General features: G+C 45.5%; 2 protein-coding genes across 2 annotated transcripts in view; both read left to right on the plus strand.

Annotated features, from left to right (window-relative positions):
* The window catches only part of LOC308145072 (scavenger receptor cysteine-rich domain-containing protein DMBT1-like), a gene marked incomplete at both ends in the record, with an annotated part of 128,229 nt that extends 112,315 nt beyond the window's left edge, over window positions 1-15,914 (plus strand). The window contains 7 exons of the mRNA XM_080516405.1: window positions 9,776-10,104; window positions 11,133-11,847; window positions 12,357-12,799; window positions 13,828-14,140; window positions 14,228-14,368; window positions 15,055-15,489; window positions 15,577-15,914. Coding sequence (XP_080372531.1) covers window positions 9,776-10,104; window positions 11,133-11,847; window positions 12,357-12,799; window positions 13,828-14,140; window positions 14,228-14,368; window positions 15,055-15,489; window positions 15,577-15,914 — 2,714 coding nt within the window. The remainder of the gene's footprint in view (window positions 1-9,775; window positions 10,105-11,132; window positions 11,848-12,356; window positions 12,800-13,827; window positions 14,141-14,227; window positions 14,369-15,054; window positions 15,490-15,576) is intronic.
* LOC308149085 (uromodulin-like) lies at window positions 181-9,767 on the plus strand (the record flags this gene model as incomplete). Its single annotated transcript, XM_080520728.1, has 4 exons — window positions 181-320; window positions 5,686-5,818; window positions 8,828-9,519; window positions 9,695-9,767. The coding sequence occupies 4 exons, from the start codon at window positions 181-183 to the stop codon at window positions 9,765-9,767; spliced, it is 1,038 nt and encodes a 345-aa protein (XP_080376854.1).
* Window positions 15,915-20,408: the final 4,494 nt, after the last annotated feature.

Raw genomic sequence — 20,408 nt, forward strand, 5'->3', positions numbered from 1 at the left:
GCCAGTAACCTCATCCAGAACATAAACACAAACCTGCTAGAGAAATGTGCCATGCTGGAAAAAGTTTCTTCACTAACGCTTGCAACATTACTTGACCCTAGATTTAAAGTGGTGGGGTTTTGTAGCACATCAAACTCTCAGGCAGCGGTGGAAAGGCTCACCAGGGAATGTGCTAATGTGATGCCTGAACCAGCTCTGCCACTGCCACCTGCAGAGGGTCCGTCCAATCAAAGCAACAGCCTCTGGGACCTGCTGGACGGCCACATGGAGGCACAGCAGCCATCAAATTGCACCGCCAGTGCAATTGCAGAGGTCCAGAGGTAAACATTTTTTACTTTACTTTTTATATTTTGTTTTGTATTCATCTCTTGCTGAAATGATACTGATGTTATATTTTTTCTTTACTTATCCAGATATCTGAAGGACAAATTGCTGCCCAGATCAGATGACCCATTAAAATATTGGCTGCTCCAAAAAACTGCATACCCACACCTTTTCACAGTGGCGATGCAATATCTTTCCACGCCAGCATCCTCAGTGCCATGTGAGAGAATCTTTTCGAAGGCTGGCGAGATCGTCAGCCAAAGAAGAAGCCGCTTAAAGCCGAGCACAATCGAAAAGATTTTGTTTTTGAATAAAAACTTGTAAAAAAAAAAAAAAAAAGTGCACAAAAAAAAAAGTCCCCAAGCACATTTCCCTTATGCACACATAATAATTCCCTTGTAGCACAAGCACAATCCCATATATTCACCAATATACATTGTTGCATTTGAAGCATCACACAAACCCAGTCCCACTTTTAAGTAATTATAGGTGACACATTTAACATTTTATTAGTCAATTGACAATATACAGTAACACTTTCATGTGAGAACAATGATTCTTCGAATGAAGACAAAAACTGTTGAAATTGATCAAGCCCAGCCTGGCCTGACTGGTCATTAATATCTAAAGATAGGCCTCGGGGGATTGTGGAAGCCCGGTGACATGAGACGGGGGTTGAGTACAGTTCTTTGTTTGTGAAAGGCTGGTGACATGCGATGGGGGTTTGAATGCTAATCTGTGATTGTGTGAAGCTCACTGGGGGATGTGCCTCAGCAACTTCCCTTTTATCTGCAAGACAGAAGCCCCCCGTAAACCCCCCCCATCAAACAGGCATAGGAAGGCAAAGACTGACGGCCAGACTATGTAACACGCAGCATTTGCTGAAGATGCTCTCTCTCCTTCTGACTCTGCACTCTCTCTGCGGAAATGGTTCGAGCGCAGGAACCACTCGTGGAGAATTGCTCAAGAACCCAAGAATATTCTTGTAAAGGTCGGTACCATTTCTGTCTTTTGTAATAAACTCCTGTGTTAATCCATTCTCAAGGTTTGTAGGTTTATAACTCACTGTGTATCCTTTTCTCTCTTCTCGGGGAGAAAGATTGTCACTCCCTGTCAGTGCGGATTCGAAGGACCCAGACTTAGACACTGCTTAGTAGGGACTTTGTTGCATTTGTGTTGGAACTGGAATCGATGCGTGAATCATTTGGAGGTTCATTGCTGCTACAATTGTAGTAGACCACTAGATGTCACTGGTTTGGCCTTTGTTTGAGGCTTTGGAGCTTTGAATCTTTTTTCGGTACAATCAGGAAGAAGCCTCAAAAGGTTCACAAGGCTTCATTTGCCCATCTCTAGACTGTGCCACGGTGCAGTTATAGGATGGATTCACGCGCTCTGGGCGGCGCATACCATTGTAGCGGGGGTGTTTTACTGGTTTGGGGGAAACTTTATTTTATGTGCAGAAGGGATTTTATTTGCTAAAAATAATTTTGGGTGTTTATGCATTTTGTGTTTATTTGTTGCAGTTGTTATTTTTCAGTTAGAATGATTGTTATTTAGTTAATTGATTTATTCGGATAACTGGGCTCATCTGTGGGAGGAGCTGCAGGTATAAAAAGCCAGTAGAAGGCTCCAGAAGAGAGTCGTGGTTAGACCGTCTTGATGAGGGGAATTGAGCAGTTGGGCTGTGCAGCCGTTTGTGCAGGATCTGGCTGATTTAGCCTGGCAAACTTAAAACCAGTTTATTTCTGCATTTTTTTTCCTAGTTTTGGTGTTGCTGTGTTCCGTTCTACATTTTGTTCTTTAGACACTGTAAATATTTGCACCGTTTTAAGAAAAAGATGAAAATCAGAAAAATAAAAAAGAGCTCTATTTTTTGGAAAACCGCTTCATCCCTCTCTGTTCACTCCGCCGCCGACCATCCGAGACATTTCTCATATTTGAATCTGTAATAGCGGCATTTATAACAATAAAAGAAGTATGAAAAATGGGAAACTGCATGTTGAAACATGTGCTCGTTTGGCTGAGTGGGGGAAGAACAGAAACAGAGACAGAGACAGTTCATGGCTTGGTGGCAATAAGTGAGACAACATCACACTGCAGGGACAGAGACAGGATCAGAGGAAGATGGAGAAAAAAGGGGGGAGTAGTTAAGCCCACACCCCCGTTCATATGTAAACAGTGGTTTAAGTAGAAGGAAAAGAAATAGAAAGGTGATTTATTTTGAAGGAAAAGAGGAAGTGTGTTTTGAAGGAAAAGTATGTTATTTTGATGGCCATTATGGAAAGAAAATGAAGAGGCAGATGACAAGGAAGAAGTTGTGACAGGAACAAGGCAGGTAGAGAAGTTAGGCCAGCAAATGAGAGAGATGAGTGTTGGAATTGTGGAAAGATGGGATATTTTGTATGAGAATGTAGGAAAAAGTGAAGAATTTGAAATGGATTTGAGGGACATTCTAGCAGCATGTGAAGAATTTAGCTGGAAACTAGAATTAACACTGTTAGAGACAGGGAAAACGCCTCTGACCGCCTCTCTGTCTCCCACAACCAGGGCTTGCTCATAGCCCACCCCTGCACCGACATTAACACAAATGCTAATCCAATGTAGCCACTTTGTTTCCTGCATTCAGGCAGACTTGAGTTGTAAGCAGCAGCAGAAATTCCATCCCTAAACAGTAATAGCAAGACACCCTGCTATTAACCTCTGATTGGACTCAAAACATCACTGTCCACTTAACAAGTACACTTGAATTATATTTTGTGCACAACTTTGTCAGACACATAGCTACGTTGAAACACTAGTTAGGACTCAGTATGACTTACACATAGTCATATACATGCATTTACATGCAGCTCTCATCAAGGTGACCCCCCTTCTCTTTCTCACCTTAACCCATTTTAACTAACAACCCTGTGTCTCACTAACATCTAGCGGGAAACAAGTTAGTTATTTAACATCATGCCAGTGTTATTGTGGTTTATCTGAATTGTGTTCCATAACCTGAAGGATTGTTTTATACTACTATTGCATAGCAGAGATAGATTGTACCGACAATGCCCAGTTGCTTACCAGATGTCCAGATGTTACCACATGAATGAACTGATGAATGAACTTTCTTATCTGTGGACTGAACGTGTGTGCCCTCAGAATCACACGTCGACTCTGCTTCTGAGGACACAGGGGGTGTTGGGATTTCACAGGATCACAGAAAGATTGTTAATTTCTGGGAAGAGACAATCTCCATTTGTCATGAGACGCAGTCATGACATGAACTCAGGAATGTGATGGCCTTTCACACCTAGAGTGGGGAAGGGGGGGACATTCTCCAAGACCTTCCTCCCCCCCTTTTCTGCTCAAGACTCTCCCCCATGCATTTAGCCAGTCATTGATTGTTTGAAGCTCGCAGGCTTTTGACACCTCTGGATGCACACGTGCCACAGGGGGTCCTGGGAGCCTCGCTTGCAAAAAGACTCAGAGAAGGAAAACCTTCACAGACCTGAGCGACCAGTTCCTTAGTCTGGACAAAGGGAACAACCAGGCGCTGCAAAGAAGGACTCCTGAAACACCAGCATCATCTTCTTCTCCTCAGCCTGCAGGACCAGCAGCCACAGTTAGCAGGAGGTGCTAACTGAAGGAGAAGACACCAGCTTCCCTCCAGCAGGACGACAATCGAACTGCTTCAAGGCAGTGGTAACAACTGGGGATTAATTGAGATTAGTTAAACTTGATGCTATGCATAGAACCGCTTAACTTTCATGAATATGTGTTAATTATGTTACAGTGATCTCGTTCTTTTGATAATGATATTAGGAGCTGTTATCAATGTGTAAACCAACGTTAACTCTGCCACAGACACAGGGTCTGCATGCTAATCTGCTTTACTAACTGGTTAACTCACAATCCTACACATATCATATCAAAGACAACATCACACTGCGACCGAACACCAGCTGATGACTTATGACGTTTTACAAGACAAATCGCATTCACATAAACTCATTGTAGAAATGGTCCTTTAGCAGAGACACACAGGAAGCAGATGCTACGGCTAGCTTCTATTGTTCCATTGCTATCAACACATGGCCGAGACCCAGGAAAGACCTCCTGCTCTCTGAGAACCGCCATTTGGAGTGTAGTTTCTTGTGATCCGCCATCTTGTTTTGTAGTTCCATCACACGTCTCACACAAACACTCCCTCCAATTCTATCTCTCTTCTCTCTCCACACACACACACACATGATGTATACCATCCCTCTGAGATAGGTGATAACTCCGTAGGAGATGACCCCGCCAGAGGCACATCAAATTGGCGTAATAAAAGCTGGGTGGGGTCGCAAACAACACCAGCTATCTACAAGACAAAGGAGAGCACATGTGAATGGTGAAACAATCTGCTCACAGCAGGAGAGGAAGGACACTTAAAGAGGCTTCTCCCATCTCTGTGGAGATAAGCGCACACAGGGAGTGGCTTTCGTCTACTGGCCAGAGACATTCCACAGCCCGACGCGCATGCTTCCCTACAAGTGTTTAGTTTTGAATACTGGACTGTACTAATAGACTCTGTACAGTTTTGTGCTGTTTGCAGGAATCCAAGGTGGTGCGGTCCATTCCGGGTGACGGAGAAGACATCACACGCCGTGAAGGTCGAAGGACATCGAGCATGGTTCCACCTTCATCACCGCACCAAGGCGGCTCTACCCGACAGAGAGATCATCGTTCCTGACAACAAAGGAGCAGCCTGCACAGACTCAGCACCAGGAGAAGATCATCCAGAGGCCACCAGCGACAAAGGATCCCCAGGGGGGGGGTCACACTTCACCACCCCTGAGGACTGGGAAAAAACTGTTTGATGGTTCCGGCCATGACCGAGGCCAGAAATTGTTTAATTCTAACCCAGAAGATGAAACTAATCTGTTCCCTTTTTAATGATCATATCTGATGTGAGATTGGTCACATCAAGAGAGGAACTGTTGAAATTCCCTCTTTTTCCTGGATACGGTGCAAAACCGACCCAGTGGTATAAAAATTAGATCCTGTTTGAGATAAATAAAGGTTGTTTATGATGTGATTGAATCACATCAAGAGAGGAACTTACAAAACACCTTAAATGTGAACGTTATGATGTTTACAAGACCTCCGAACTGTGACATTTGCTGCATTTACTTACAAAAACTGTTAAAATTGACCAAACTAAGCCTGACCTGGCTTCTCATAAATGGCTTAGATAAGCCTCGGGGGTGAAAGACATGCGATGGGGGTTTGAATGCAAATCTGTGTTTGTGTGAAGCTCACTGGGGGATGTGCCTCAGCAACTTCCCTTTTATCTGCAAGACAGAAGCCCCCCTTAAACCCCCCATCAAACAGGCACCGGAAGGCGGAGACTGACGGCCAGACTATGAAAGACACAGCATTTCTGGCGCGAGCTCAGAAGCTCTCTCTGATTCTCATTCTCTCTGCTCTCTCTGCTGAGGTGGTTCTGGAGCAGGATCCTTTCGGGGTGAAATGCTTTAAAGCCCAAGAATATTCTTGTAAAGGCCGGTACTTTTTCTGTCTTTTGTAATAAACTCCTGTGTTAATCCATTCTCAAGGTTTGTAGGTTTATAACTCACTGTGTATCCTTTTCTCTCTTCTCGGGGAGAAAGATTGTCACTCCCTGTCTGTGCGGATTCGAAGGACCCAGACCTAGACAGTGTGTGTGTGTGTGTGTGTGTGTGTGTGTGTGTGTGTGTGTGTGTGTGTGTGTGTGTGTGTGTGTGTGTGTGTGTGTGTGTGTGTGTGTGTGTGTGTTCCAAATTCCAGATGTCCAAGGTGTGACACGGTGAAGTGTTTGAGCAGTTCTCAATTACATTACATTTAATCCATTCATCATCCTTTTTCTTTCAAGGGTCTTTTTATTAAACAATGTACAACTTACAATAAACACACATCAAAATTAATTATTTTCTTTGATTTAACCCCATACATATAAATAAAAAATTTAAATAAAATATATATAAAAAAAACAACAACAACAAAACAAACAAACAAGAAAGAATAATTCAAATTAATTAAAAGCAATAATAATAAGTAATGGGGGGGGGGGGGAAATCGGTGGGCTACTCATCCTGACTTGTCATCCAGTTCAGTTTCATTTCTCATGCACAGTTGTTTTTGTATTGAGATGAGTCAGAACACACAATGTTTCAATGGAATGCCGGACACCCATCAAACACATTATCAAGACTCTGAAGAGGCGATTAAGAACTTTGCAAATGGCCTTTATTTGCATTTTCAGAAGAACATTCTTGACTTGGCTTTTACTTTCTCTCAATTCAACCACGGTCAATTAAAGGCTTGTCTGACTTCCAATCGGTGAAAGCTGCCGATGGAAAAACATTAATTAGGTCAACACGTGTTCTTGGAATATAAGGAAGTGATCGAAACAAAAGATCACTGGAAACATGGGCTGAGTTTTACATTCAGTGAATCATGATGAAGAGCAATTAAAATGAAAGTTGGGCTGCAGAATCAGCCAGTCGAGGTTGTTTGTTTATCTGATCAAGTCGCCCCCAGTTCACATCCTATTTGAGGTTTATCAAGGCCATTTGTTGAGGCCCAAAGTTCGACCCAGAAGCTGCTGGAGAGACTAAATCTCTGGTTTGGTTCTGAAGCAGCTTTGGGGTTTTAACCCAGAGGAGCTGGAGGAAGTTAAGGGGGACAAAGATATCTGGACTCTATGTAGTGAAGGAAGACGCATGGATGAATGCAGAGTGTCATTCTTAAGAGAAGATATCAGTGAAATACCAGAAACAGACGTCAGAAATCATTTTCTCTGGAGGTTGAAAACTCAGTGTTAAAAGTAAAGTTTGCTAGTCTGATATATGATGTTTTTCTTTTTCTTTTTTGTCATAAATGTGTCCCGAGAACTAAAAAAGCTACAGAATTACTCATTAAAAAAAAAAAAAGTGTGAATGTATAGAGTGGGTTATGTTTCATTTCTTTAGTTTCTCCAGACTCAAGGACGTGATCACTCAGAAGATAAAGACTACAGTCTACAGTGTACACTGGACATGATATGTTCCTGGTTATAAGTTACTGGAAGTTGGCTTTGGTTTTTAATGACTCTGGCCGCAAAGGTGTGTATGTTGGCTGCGCAAACATGTGAGACTTCCTTGAAGTTTCAATAAGTGACCTTAGATTAATTGAAGAACCAGGAACTACATTGCCCCACACTTTTTTGTTCGCGTGCCAGTTCAATTTAAATTGACCCCACTTGTCTCGTTCTGTTTTATAAGTAACTCAACCCACGTCATTGGAATTGCTGCTTTTGTTGGCTCATTTATGTTTTGCACAATTGTAATTGTCCTTTGACACAGGGTTAGGGTTAGACAGGTTAGACAGATTAAACAGGCCTATAAATTCCCACGGCTCTGCTCCGTAGTCACACTGCACCTGTTTCGCACCCGGTCACTGCGTTGCTGCTGAACGATGGGGGAACCAGGGGCCCTGCTTTTGCTCGTACTTCTGCATATTTTCACAGGAAGCACCTCAGGTAAAACCACTCGCTTTTCTGTCAACTAAGATAAGGTGAATAGTTATTGAAATTAGATTTTTTTTTTAGACTTTTACTCTTTTTTTTTTTAAACACTAATGGATATATGTTTCATATGATTAATACGCCGTACATTCTTTCACATGTCGCCGTAGATATGTAAATATGACTTTATACTTATCTTTCACCATCTTCTAAACTATTCAATCAAATTCAGAGCGCAACATGTGCAGGCCAGTAGTTCATCACAGGACCAGTTCACACTGACTCAAATTCACAAAATGTCAAGTAATCTCAAATGGAGGTTTTTTGGTTTGTTTTTTTTAACTGTGGGAGGAAAATGGAAGCAAATTTCCTTACAGTGTATAGCACCATTCAGATACATAGCAATTTACGGTACTTTACATGGAAATGAAGGAAGTATATTAAAATTAAGTGATAGGGGGGAACAATTTATCATTTTAAAGATAATAGAATAAGTAAAATCTATTGTTTATTGGAAAGCTCCGAGCAGATAATAGTGTTTTTAAGGCCTGGTTAAAATAAGTGAGTGTATTCAGGTAATTTGTTCCTCAGGTGAATAGGGTAGGAACTAAAAGCTGTTTCTCCTTGTTTCTTTGGACTCTGAAATACTTATTAAACCTGGTCATGTGTGCCTCAGGCATCTGGATGATTCATGTTCTACCGGTAAATCTGCATACCACATGTTGTGAATATTTCAGGTCTGCAATATACTGTGTACAGTTGAAAATGTGAGATATCAAATAACCATTAAAATGTGGCATGAACTCATTTCATCTTTTTTTTTTTTTTTAGGAAATGTGACCTGGCATTGATATAAATACACAACACAATATGTACTAATATGTAGCGCTCATTTTGAGTTTCGTGATTTTAATTACAGGAAATGTGAAACTGTCCATTTGCGGTTCAACAGGAATCCAAACCACAAGCTGTGACTCATGTCACGATGAGGCCTTCTGCGTGGATCGAAAAGAACGTGGAGACACATTCTCGGACCTCGGACCTTACACTTGTTCGTGCAAAGATGGCTTTGTGGGTGATGGTCTGACCTGCTATGACGTCAAACTGTGCAGTGACTCGTCCTGCTGCAACCCGGGATACCGCTGGTCGCCAGAAAAGGGGTGCGTGGACGTCGACGAGTGCTCCCTCCCAGACCCTCCCTGCAACTCAAATCAGATTTGCAAAAACACACCAGGCTCCTTTGAATGCCTTGAGTCCATGTCAGCATTCAAATCAGATGTTTCATCAAAGTCTTTCCAGGCTGTCTGCAGAGGGAGAGTTTGTCCGAGAGGCATGGACTGCATCTTGATGAATGGCACTTCTCAGTGTGTTGACCCCTGTCACGTCTACACTGTACTGAACGACGAATGGCGTTCAACAAATTTAAGTGGGAATGGAGTCCGTTGTGATCAAGATCGCCGCTGGCAAGGCTGGTATCGTATGTTCCTGGAGCAAGTCAATGCTCGTATCCCGGAGAGGTGTCCAGAGATGCATAGGTGCGGGACACATGCTCCGTTGTGGTTAGTTGAACCTCATCCCACAGAATCGGGAGTAATTGTAAATCGCACTGTGTGCAATCACTGGGTCAACGATTGCTGCCACTTCGCAAATCACCAAATCCAAGTTAAACGCTGCTATGGACGGTACTATGTCTACAAACTGGTGGTGCCAACGGCATGTTCACTTGCATACTGTTCAGGTAATGATTGTAAAGAAATATCTTCACACGCATTCACACAAGTTAATTTTGTGCATTAAAATATATTCGCTTTTTTTTAACAGAGCCGTTGGGCCCCGAGTATTTCACCACAACCACAGAACCATCTTACTGGACCACAACACCACCTTACAGAACAACACCGTCTCACGACATCACCACACCACCTGGTAACGACGCGGCGGTGGAGGGAGAAGTCCGCCTGGTCAATGGAGGAAACAGCTCCTGCTCAGGCAGAGTGGAGATCTTCCACTTTGGACAGTGGGGGACGGTGTGTGATGATCACTGGGACGTGCTCGATGCTGAGGTGGTGTGCAGGCAGCTGGGCTGTGGCAGAGTTCTCTCGGCACCAACAAATGCACGCTTTGGACAAGGCAGAGGACCCATCTGGATGGACGACGTCATGTGCAGAGGAAGTGAAACGAGGCTGTCCCAATGCCGCCACCAAGGGATTGGTTCTCACAACTGTGGCCACCATGAGGATGCCGGAGTCGTCTGTGAAGGTGAGTACAGATTTGTGCTGCTCGACATACTGCAGTTTGTGTTTTTGCCCACCTACTCACCTATAATTTCCTTTCTTTCCCTTGTAGCCAGTTCACCAGTGAGGCTGGCCAACTCTGGGAGCCGCTGCTCAGGCAGAGTGGAGATCTTCCATGCTGGACAGTGGGGGACAGTGTGTGATGATCACTGGGACCTGGACAATGCCAACGTGGTGTGCAGGCAGCTGGACTGTGGAAGGGCCCGATCGGCTTTATCTCATGCAGCCTTTGGACCCGGCAGAGGGCCCATCTGGTTGGACGACGTCTTTTGTGATGGAAATGAACCCTCCATATCAGACTGCAGGCATCCAGGGTTTGGGGTCCACAACTGTGCTCATTTTGAAGATTCCAGCGTTATATGTGAAGGTAATTGTCAGGGTTCGTGAACTCAATTGCACAGCAGACAAGAAGCTCAGTTCAAAAGTGTTTATTATAAAAACCACAGCAGAACCAAAGTCAGGCAGTCCAAGGTCAAAACCAGTACAGGCGATAGAGGAGGAAATCCAGGAGGCAAAGTCGGGCAGGCAGAAGGTCAAAAAACACAAAGGCAACACGAGGAAAAAATGTCGGGTGTGAATGGTGTGAGAACGCAGACGAACTGGCAACCAGACCTACAAGAGAGGGGAACTAAATTCACACACTAATGACAATAACAAACAGCTGTGACCAGGAGGAGGAAGCGGGAGAGAACAGGGGGGAGGAGTGAAAACTCTCAGGAAGGGAGGGGCGAGGGAGAGCAGGATCATGACACTAATCATTCATGAAATCATTTTGATTTGCTCACATTAAATGATAAAATGAACTCGGTGGTGCAGAGAAATGTTTACTTCTGCACAGGCTGTTGTTGTCTTCTAAGTTCTCAGAATATTTTCTTTCAGGTCTGTCAGACAGCAACAGCACAGCCTGGCCAACCAGTCCATCTGTGAACATCACAGCCAGACCTCCATTACCAACACCGTCTCACATCACCACACCACCTGGTAACGACGCGGCGGTGGAGGGAGAAGTCCGCCTGGTCAATGGAGGAAACAGCTCCTGCTCAGGCAGAGTGGAGATCTTCCACTTTGGACAGTGGGGGACGGTGTGTGATGATCACTGGGACGTGCTCGATGCTGAGGTGGTGTGCAGGCAGCTGGGCTGTGGCAGAGTTCTCTCGGCACCAACAAATGCACGCTTTGGACAAGGCAGAGGACCCATCTGGATGGACGACGTCATGTGCAGAGGAAGTGAAACGAGGCTGTCCCAATGCCGCCACCAAGGGATTGGTTCTCACAACTGTGGCCACCATGAGGATGCCGGAGTCATCTGTGAAGGTGAGTACAGATTTGTGCTGCTCGACATACTGCAGTTTGTGTTTTTGCCCACCTACTCACCTATAATTTCCTTTCTTTCCCTTGTAGCCAGTTCACCAGTGAGGCTGGCCAACTCTGGGAGCCGCTGCTCAGGCAGAGTGGAGATCTTCCATGCTGGACAGTGGGGGACAGTGTGTGATGATCACTGGGACCTGGACAATGCCAACGTGGTGTGCAGGCAGCTGGACTGTGGAAGGGCCCGATCGGCTTTATCTAATGCAGCCTTTGGACCCGGCAGAGGGCCCATCTGGTTGGACGACGTCTTTTGTGATGGAAATGAACCCTCCATATCAGACTGCAGGCATCTAGGGTTTGGGGTCCACAACTGTGCTCATGTTGAAGATTCCAGCGTTATATGTGAAGGTAACTGTCAGGGTTCGTGAACTCAATTGCACGGCAGACAAGAAGCTCAGTTCAAAAGTGTTTATTATAAAAACCACAGCAGAACCAAAGTCAGGCAGTCCAAGGACAAAACCAGTACAGGCGATAGACGAGGAAATCCAGGAGGCAAAGTCGGGCAGGCAGAAGGTCAAAAAACACAAAGGCAACACGAGGAAAAAATGTCGGGTGTGAATGGTGTGAGAACGCAGACGAACTGGCAACCAGACCTACAAGAGAGGGGAACTAAATTCACACACTAATGACAATAACAAACAGCTGTGACCAGGAGGAGGAAGAAGGAGAGAACAGGGGGGAGGAGTGAAAACTCTCAGGAAGGGAGGGGCGAGTGAGAGCAGGATCATGACACTAATCATTCATGAAATCATTTTGATTTGCTCACATTAAATGATAAAATGAACTCGGTGGTGCAGAGAAATGTTTACTTCTGCACAGGCTGTTGTCTTCTAAGTTCTCAGAATATTTTCTTTCAGGTCTGTCAGACAGCAACAGCACAGCCTGGCCAACCAGTCCATCTGTGAACATCACAGCCAGACCTCCATTACCAACACCGTCTCACATCACCACACCACCTGGTAACGACGCGGCGGTGGAGGGAGAAGTCCGCCTGGTCAATGGAGGAAACAGCTCCTGCTCAGGCAGAGTGGAGATCTTCCACTTTGGACAGTGGGGGACGGTGTGTGATGATCACTGGGACGTGCTCGATGCTGAGGTGGTGTGCAGGCAGCTGGGCTGTGGCAGAGTTCTCTCGGCACCAACAAATGCACGCTTTGGACAAGGCAGAGGACCCATCTGGATGGACGACGTCATGTGCAGAGGAAGTGAAACGAGGCTGTCCCAATGCCGCCACCAAGGGATTGGTTCTCACAACTGTGGCCACCATGAGGATGCCGGAGTCGTCTGTGAAGGTGAGTACAGATTTGTGCTGCTCGACATACTGCAGTTTGTGTTTTTGCCCACCTACTCACCTATAATTTCCTTTCTTTCCCTTGTAGCCAGTTCACCAGTGAGGCTGGCCAACTCTGGGAGCCGCTGCTCAGGCAGAGTGGAGATCTTCCATGCTGGACAGTGGGGGACAGTGTGTGATGATCACTGGGACCTGGACAATGCCAACGTGGTGTGCAGGCAGCTGGACTGTGGAAGGGCCCGATCGGCTTTATCTAATGCAGCCTTTGGACCCGGCAGAGGGCCCATCTGGTTGGACGACGTCTTTTGTGATGGAAATGAACCCTCCATATCAGACTGCAGGCATCTAGGGTTTGGGGTCCACAACTGTGCTCATGTTGAAGATTCCAGCGTTATATGTGAAGGTAACTGTCAGGGTTCGTGAACTCAATTGCACGGCAGACAAGAAGCTCAGTTCAAAAGTGTTTATTATAAAAACCACAGCAGAACCAAAGTCAGGCAGTCCAAGGACAAAACCAGTACAGGCGATAGACGAGGAAATCCATGAGGCAAAGTCGGGCAGGCAGAAGGTCAAAAAACACAAAGGCAACACGAGGAAAAAATGTCGGGTGTGAATGGTGTGAGAACGCAGACGAACTGGCAACCAGACCTACAAGAGAGGGGAACTAAATTCACACACTAATGACAATAACAAACAGCTGTGACCAGGAGGAGGAAGAAGGAGAGAACAGGGGGGAGGAGTGAAAACTCTCAGGAAGGGAGGGGCGAGTGAGAGCAGGATCATGACACTAATCATTCATGAAATCATTTTGATTTGCTCACATTAAATGATAAAATGAACTCGGTGGTGCAGAGAAATGTTTACTTCTGCACAGGCTGTTGTTGTCTTCTAAGTTCTCAGAATATTTTCTTTCAGGTCTGTCAGACAGCAACAGCACAGCCTGGCCAACCAGTCCATCTGTGAACATCACAGCCAGACCTCCATTACCAACACCGTCTCACATCACCACACCACCTGGTAACGACGCGGCGGTGGAGGGAGAAGTCCGCCTGGTCAATGGAGGAAACAGCTCCTGCTCAGGCAGAGTGGAGATCTTCCACTTTGGACAGTGGGGGACGGTGTGTGATGATCACTGGGACGTGCTCGATGCTGAGGTGGTGTGCAGGCAGCTGGGCTGTGGCAGAGTTCTCTCGGCACCAACAAATGCACGCTTTGGACAAGGCAGAGGACCCATCTGGATGGACGACGTCATGTGCAGAGGAAGTGAAACGAGGCTGTCCCAATGCCGCCACCAAGGGATTGGTTCTCACAACTGTGGCCACCATGAGGATGCCGGAGTCGTCTGTGAAGGTGAGTACAGATTTGTGCTGCTCGACATACTGCAGTTTGTGTTTTTGCCCACCTACTCACCTATAATTTCCTTTCTTTCCCTTGTAGCCAGTTCACCAGTGAGGCTGGCCAACTCTGGGAGCCGCTGCTCAGGCAGAGTGGAGATCTTCCATGCTGGACAGTGGGGGACAGTGTGTGATGATCACTGGGACCTGGACAATGCCAACGTGGTGTGCAGGCAGCTGGACTGTGGAAGGGCCCGATCGGCTTTATCTCATGCAGCCTTTGGACCCGGCAGAGGGCCCATCTGGTTGGACGACGTCTTTTGTGATGGAAATGAACCCTCCATATCAGACTGCAGGCATCTAGGGTTTGGGGTCCACAACTGTGCTCATGTTGAAGATTCCAGCGTTATATGTGAAGGTAACTGTCAGGGTTCGTGAACTCAATTGCACGGCAGACAAGAAGCTCAGTTCAAAAGTGTTTATTATAAAAACCACAGCAGAACCAAAGTCAGGCAGTCCAAGGACAAAACCAGTACAGGCGATAGACGAGGAAATCCAGGAGGCAAAGTCGGGCAGGCAGAAGGTCAAAAAACACAAAGGCAACACGAGGAAAAAATGTCGGGTGTGAATGGTGTGAGAACGCAGACGAACTGGCAACCAGACCTACAAGAGAGGGGAACTAAATTCACACACTAATGACAATAACAAACAGCTGTGACCAGGAGGAGGAAGAAGGAGAGAACAGGGGGGAGGAGTGAAAACTCTCAGGAAGGGAGGGGCGAGTGAGAGCAGGATCATGACACTAATCATTCATGAAATCATTTTGATTTGCTCACATTAAATGATAAAATGAACTCGGTGGTGCAGAGAAATGTTTACTTCTGCACAGGCTGTTGTTGTCTTCTAAGTTCTCAGAATATTTTCTTTCAGGTCTGTCAGACAGCAACAGCACAGCCTGGCCAACCAGTCCATCTGTGAACATCACAGCCAGACCTCCATTACCAACACCGTCTCACATCACCACACCACCTGGTAACGACGCGGCGGTGGAGGGAGAAGTCCGCCTGGTCAATGGAGGAAACAGCTCCTGCTCAGGCAGAGTGGAGATCTTCCACTTTGGACAGTGGGGGACGGTGTGTGATGATCACTGGGACGTGCTCGATGCTGAGGTGGTGTGCAGGCAGCTGGGCTGTGGCAGAGTTCTCTCGGCACCAACAAATGCACGCTTTGGACAAGGCAGAGGACCCATCTGGATGGACGACGTCATGTGCAGAGGAAGTGAAACGAGGCTGTCCCAATGCCGCCACCAAGGGATTGGTTCTCACAACTGTGGCCACCATGAGGATGCCGGAGTCGTCTGTGAAGGTGAGTACAGATTTGTGCTGCTCGACATACTGCAGTTTGTGTTTTTGCCCACCTACTCACCGACAATTTCCTTTCTTTCCCATGTAGCCAGTTCACCAGTGAGGCTGGCCAACTCTGGGAGCCGCTGCTCAGGCAGAGTGGAGATCTTCCATGCTGGACAGTGGGGGACAGTGTGTGATGATCACTGGGACCTGGACAATGCCAACGTGATGTGCAGGCAGCTGGACTGTGGAAGGGCCCGATCGGCTTTATCTCATGCAGCCTTTGGACCCGGCAGAGGGCCCATCTGGTTGGACGACGTCTTTTGTGATGGAAATGAACCCTCCATATCAGACTGCAGGCATCCAGGCTTTGGGGTCCACGACTGTGCTCATTTTGAAGACGCCAGTGTTGTATGTGAAGGTGAGGGCATGTCCATGCTTTAACATGTTCTAACACTAATGGTATTTTTAATTTCCAAAAATCCCCGTCATAAATGATTTGATCTCATTTTCTTTTCTTTCTTTCCTTGTTTTCTTTCCCTCCAGCGCTGCACCCACCACAGCATGCTTTTGCTCTTTATTGTCAGCAGAGCAAAATGCAGGTACGAGTGCAGGCAAGTAGCCTGGTCGATAACGGGTTCGACCCAATGTCTGGCCACTTTGCTGATCGCAACTGCACCATGGTCAGACAGAGCAATGGCTGGATTTGGTATGAAGTCGACACTCAACCAGGAGCGTGTGGAAACCTAATGAAGGTATTAATTCTTTCTTTGACAAAAGTACTTGTATGTCCTGCTACATCTTCTTCGTTAGAAATCTTATCATGAGCGATGTCATCATCAGTGCTGTTTACAGATGTCTGGATGCTTAATCCATAGTCATTTTTATATTCCCAGGTTGTAATAATCCAGTATGGATTATCAGACTTAAGACTGTATGCTCAAATTAATTTAACTTATTTATCATTGGCTAATTACTTCCACATGTGCCAGAGCTGCTCTATCTTTCCCCTGTTCTTCCAACCACTGACAACTTAATCATCTGTCTTTCAGACCAACCGCACACACGTCACATATGTCAACAACATATTCATCTATTCAGCACAAAACTCATCCTTCAGCGCTCCAAGCAGAGTTCCCATCTCCTGCACGTATCCTCTGGAGGCAGACAGCACCCTTGATGCGTATATCAGCCCTTTCCTTGTGTAAGTAACCATTCAGTGACGTCATTTGCTATTTGTGGGGCTAACATTAATAACTGTGAAAATCATTGATTTGATTTACTTTTCTTCAGTATAATAAAAACAATACTTCAGAATTATCATTACTATTGTTATTGGCATTGTTATTATTATTAAGTAGAACCCCAAGTTTACTTTGCATTGGGTTTGTGGTTTGAATAACATTCGCCTTCAAACTAGAAAACCTCCAGAATTTGATGACTTTCAGGATGTGATGACTTGTTTTCACGTTTTTTAAAACAGTTTTTTTTTTTTTTTTTTTTGACAGGGAGGAAGGTGGTATTTCAGGCGTGGGCAGCCAATTCACACCTGCCATGTCTCTGTACCGTAACCCTTCGTTCAGTGAAACGTACCCACCGGGCCCCGTCAACATCCCAGTTGGCAGCCCACTGTATGTGGGGGTCTCTGTGCAGGGCAGAGGTCCACGCTTTGTGGTTGTCCTGGAGGACTGCTTCGCGAGTCACTCTCGAAGCCCTCATACTCCTGTGAAATACCCTTTGATCCAGAACAAGTACGTGCACCTCCTCAGCCTCAGCAGATGCCTTGTGGTAAACCAGTAACATCACCAGTGATCTCCTCCATCTTTCCCCGCAAGGTGTTCCGTTGACCCCCGGCAGGTGCAGGTGATCGAGAACGGCAGATCAACACGGGCTCGTTTCTCTGCTCTGTTTTTCCTACCAAACGGGCAACACAGAACCGTGTTTCTTCACTGCAACCTCACCCTCTGTGACAGGGGGAAGTACAACTGCTCCACCGTGAGTCACAACTTTCACTTCATCAGCACAAAAAAATATTAGTATTGCTAGATAGACAGACAAGTAAGCTTTTTTTTTTTTGGGATGTCCCTTATTCTCATCTTAACTAATCGTTGTCTCTTTCTCCTCCTCCCGTCCTCCATCTGTACCTTGTAGTATTGTAGCAGAAGGAGAACAAGTCGCTCTGTTTCCAGCTCTGCTTCGGCGACTCCCGTCTCTATTGGGCCAATCACTTGTAAGTCTGACACTTCAAAACTAATGTTTCCTCACAGAGTCTAATGGTTGAAATAATAAATAATAAATGTCTTTTTTTATCCCTAGGGGCCAATTAAATGGCATGAGCTCCACAAAACAGCAAAACCAAACCCAACTTTGTACCCAACTTTGAAATTGTTTTTTTACTCTTGATATGAAAAATTATGGTGTTTGCTGTGTATACTAAAATCTTATAGTTTTTGTAGTTTCCTGTCATTTCCTAATCGGTGGTTGAAAGAAAAGAAATAAAAATGTTTTATTCTCTGCATCTCCTTGTTTATTTTCATTTGAGACTGGCATCCCAATTCTATCACAGTCAATAACATTCATATTTTGTTTTATAGTTGTTAGTTGTTTTTTTTTATTATTGTTTTGCAAGGTCAAGGTACCTTCTGTTGGGTCGGCTGTGGCCTACAGGCTGTGTGTGCAGGGTTCCACGATGATGATGACGATGATGATTTTATTCCAGACATGTATAGATTCACAATTATGTGTATAGTTAACACATAAATCCACCCATATCCCTCACATGTTACAATATGACGAGAGAAAGGTAAGGTAAAAACTCGTTGTGACGGCGCTGGCTGCCGGCTTTTCAATCAGCGCCTGCTTGCCATGGCGACGCCGGCCAGTAGTATTGACTAGAGATTAGTTCCGCCTGGTTTTGTACTGTTTGTGGCAGATTATGGCTCCTGAAAGGATTTTTTTTATTTTTTGTACCCTTGAACTACGTTCACCCTGCAAACAACAGAAAGTCCATAACATTCTCACACGTCAGGATCTTTGCCGCCTGTCAGAGGAAACTCAACCATTTTTACAGTGCGTTGTGGTATTTTAGTGTGTGTCGTGGTATTTCACAGTGCGTTGTGGTATTTTAGTGTGTGTCGTGGTATTTCACAGTGCGTTGTGGTATTTTAGTGTGTGTTGTGGTATTTCACAGTGCGTTGTGGTATTTTAGTGTGTGTCGTGGTATTTCACAGTGCGTTGTGGTATTTTACTGTGTGTTGCAGTATTTCACAGTGCATTGTGGTATTTTAGTGTGTGTTGCAGTATTTCACAGTGTGTTCTAGTATTTCATTGTGTATCGTATAGAGTCCCACCACTATGATGTCTTTCAATGTTTCGCCAAAATGAATAAATAATGAGACTAAGTCATATTTAAAATGCAAAAGAGAATTTTATTGAAGCAGAAAGTGATGAAGAGTCATTTCATCATGTGAGCAACATTTTGATTCGTGGCGAGATTTAAATTGTAGGTCAAACATTTTTGCACTCAAGAAGAGAACCCTGATTGAATGAAGTGGTTAAAGTGATATTTAGAACTGGTTGCATGATTCTCGGAGAGCAGGCTCAGCTCGGTCACCACCGCAGCGCTCAGCGGTAGAAACACATGTGGAAGGTGTAGCTCCCCGAGGAGCTCTTGGCCTTGTACATCTTTTTGACGACGGCGCCGGCCTTCTCGTAGGCACTGGCAGCTTTGTCGGTGAGCATCCCGATGCCTTTGATGGAGTTGTTCACAGGAACAGCTGCTCTCTTCCGGTCCCCATGCTAAGATCCACGTCGACCTTGATGTAACCCTTGTCGGGGGTTGGCGGAGAACTTCAGGTCCCCGATGGCACTCTGACTGTCAGTGAGGTACCAGATGTAGACCCGGTCCTCCGCCACAAACTTGTTGGTGTAGTCATCCATTCTGTTGTAACCTGCCCAAAGGAATTGACGATATTCTGACCAGGAGGAGGTGGCCTTGATCCCCATGATGTACACCGGGGTCTCTCTCTCCACCCACAGGTAGGCCCAGTGTCCTCCGACGGCCTGGTTCAGATCACAGGTCAGCCTCTCCCGGCCCTGTTGGATCTGCTTGGCTTCGTCTTGCACACCGTTGGGGACGTGAAGGCTTTTGATGGCCACGTCAGCACCAGTGGAACCCTTGAGGAACCACACGTAGGTCGGGGATCCTCCAGCGCTGAGGTTCTTGTGGACCTGCCGGTACGTTGCATCTCGGTGGTGTATGAAAACTGAATCCTGGTGATGGCCTCAACACCAGTTTCTTCTTTGTACCAGAGGTACACCTTGTCTCCTGATGGTAGTTGGTTCAGAGGGCCTTCAACCTTTGTGAACCCGTCTGCAATGAGTTGAGTCTCCTCAGTTTTGTTCAGGGAAACGTCAATCTGAGTGATCGGCATTTTGGATTCCTGCATCAAAACAAGTGGAAATATTCATGAGTGGACATCAGATTGTACAAGATGTGTGTTTACACACCATTAAAAAGAATCAAAGTTACAAGACTGTGTGGATTGTAGGAACTGTGTCCTGGTTATTCTGTGTGCCTGTGTCTTTAAGAGGAGAGGTGGAAGGATCACTATCCTGCCGCCTGTTTGATTTGAATCTTTTTATTTTACTTCGGTTGGCTTTTCGGTGTAAAACTAGTCCTGCAGCAAAACTTACAAAAAATATGTGGATAGTTGATTTTGACTTTTGTTCATAATTTGGAGAAAAGTTTCTGCAAAAATCTGTAAAGGTGAAACCAGTCAGCAGCGAGCGGCAGGGACACACAGGTTCACCTGAAATGTTGTACTTTCAGTTTTCCTGCTGGCTCCAACACTAATTGGAGACGACATGCTTCACCTAGACTTGAAACTTGTGAACACATAAACGATAAAATATCAAACTATTTGACTATAATGCAGA

The sequence above is a fragment of the Blennius ocellaris genome (assembly GCF_963422515.1).
Source record: "Blennius ocellaris genome assembly, chromosome: 3".
NCBI lineage: Eukaryota > Metazoa > Chordata > Actinopteri > Blenniiformes > Blenniidae > Blennius > Blennius ocellaris.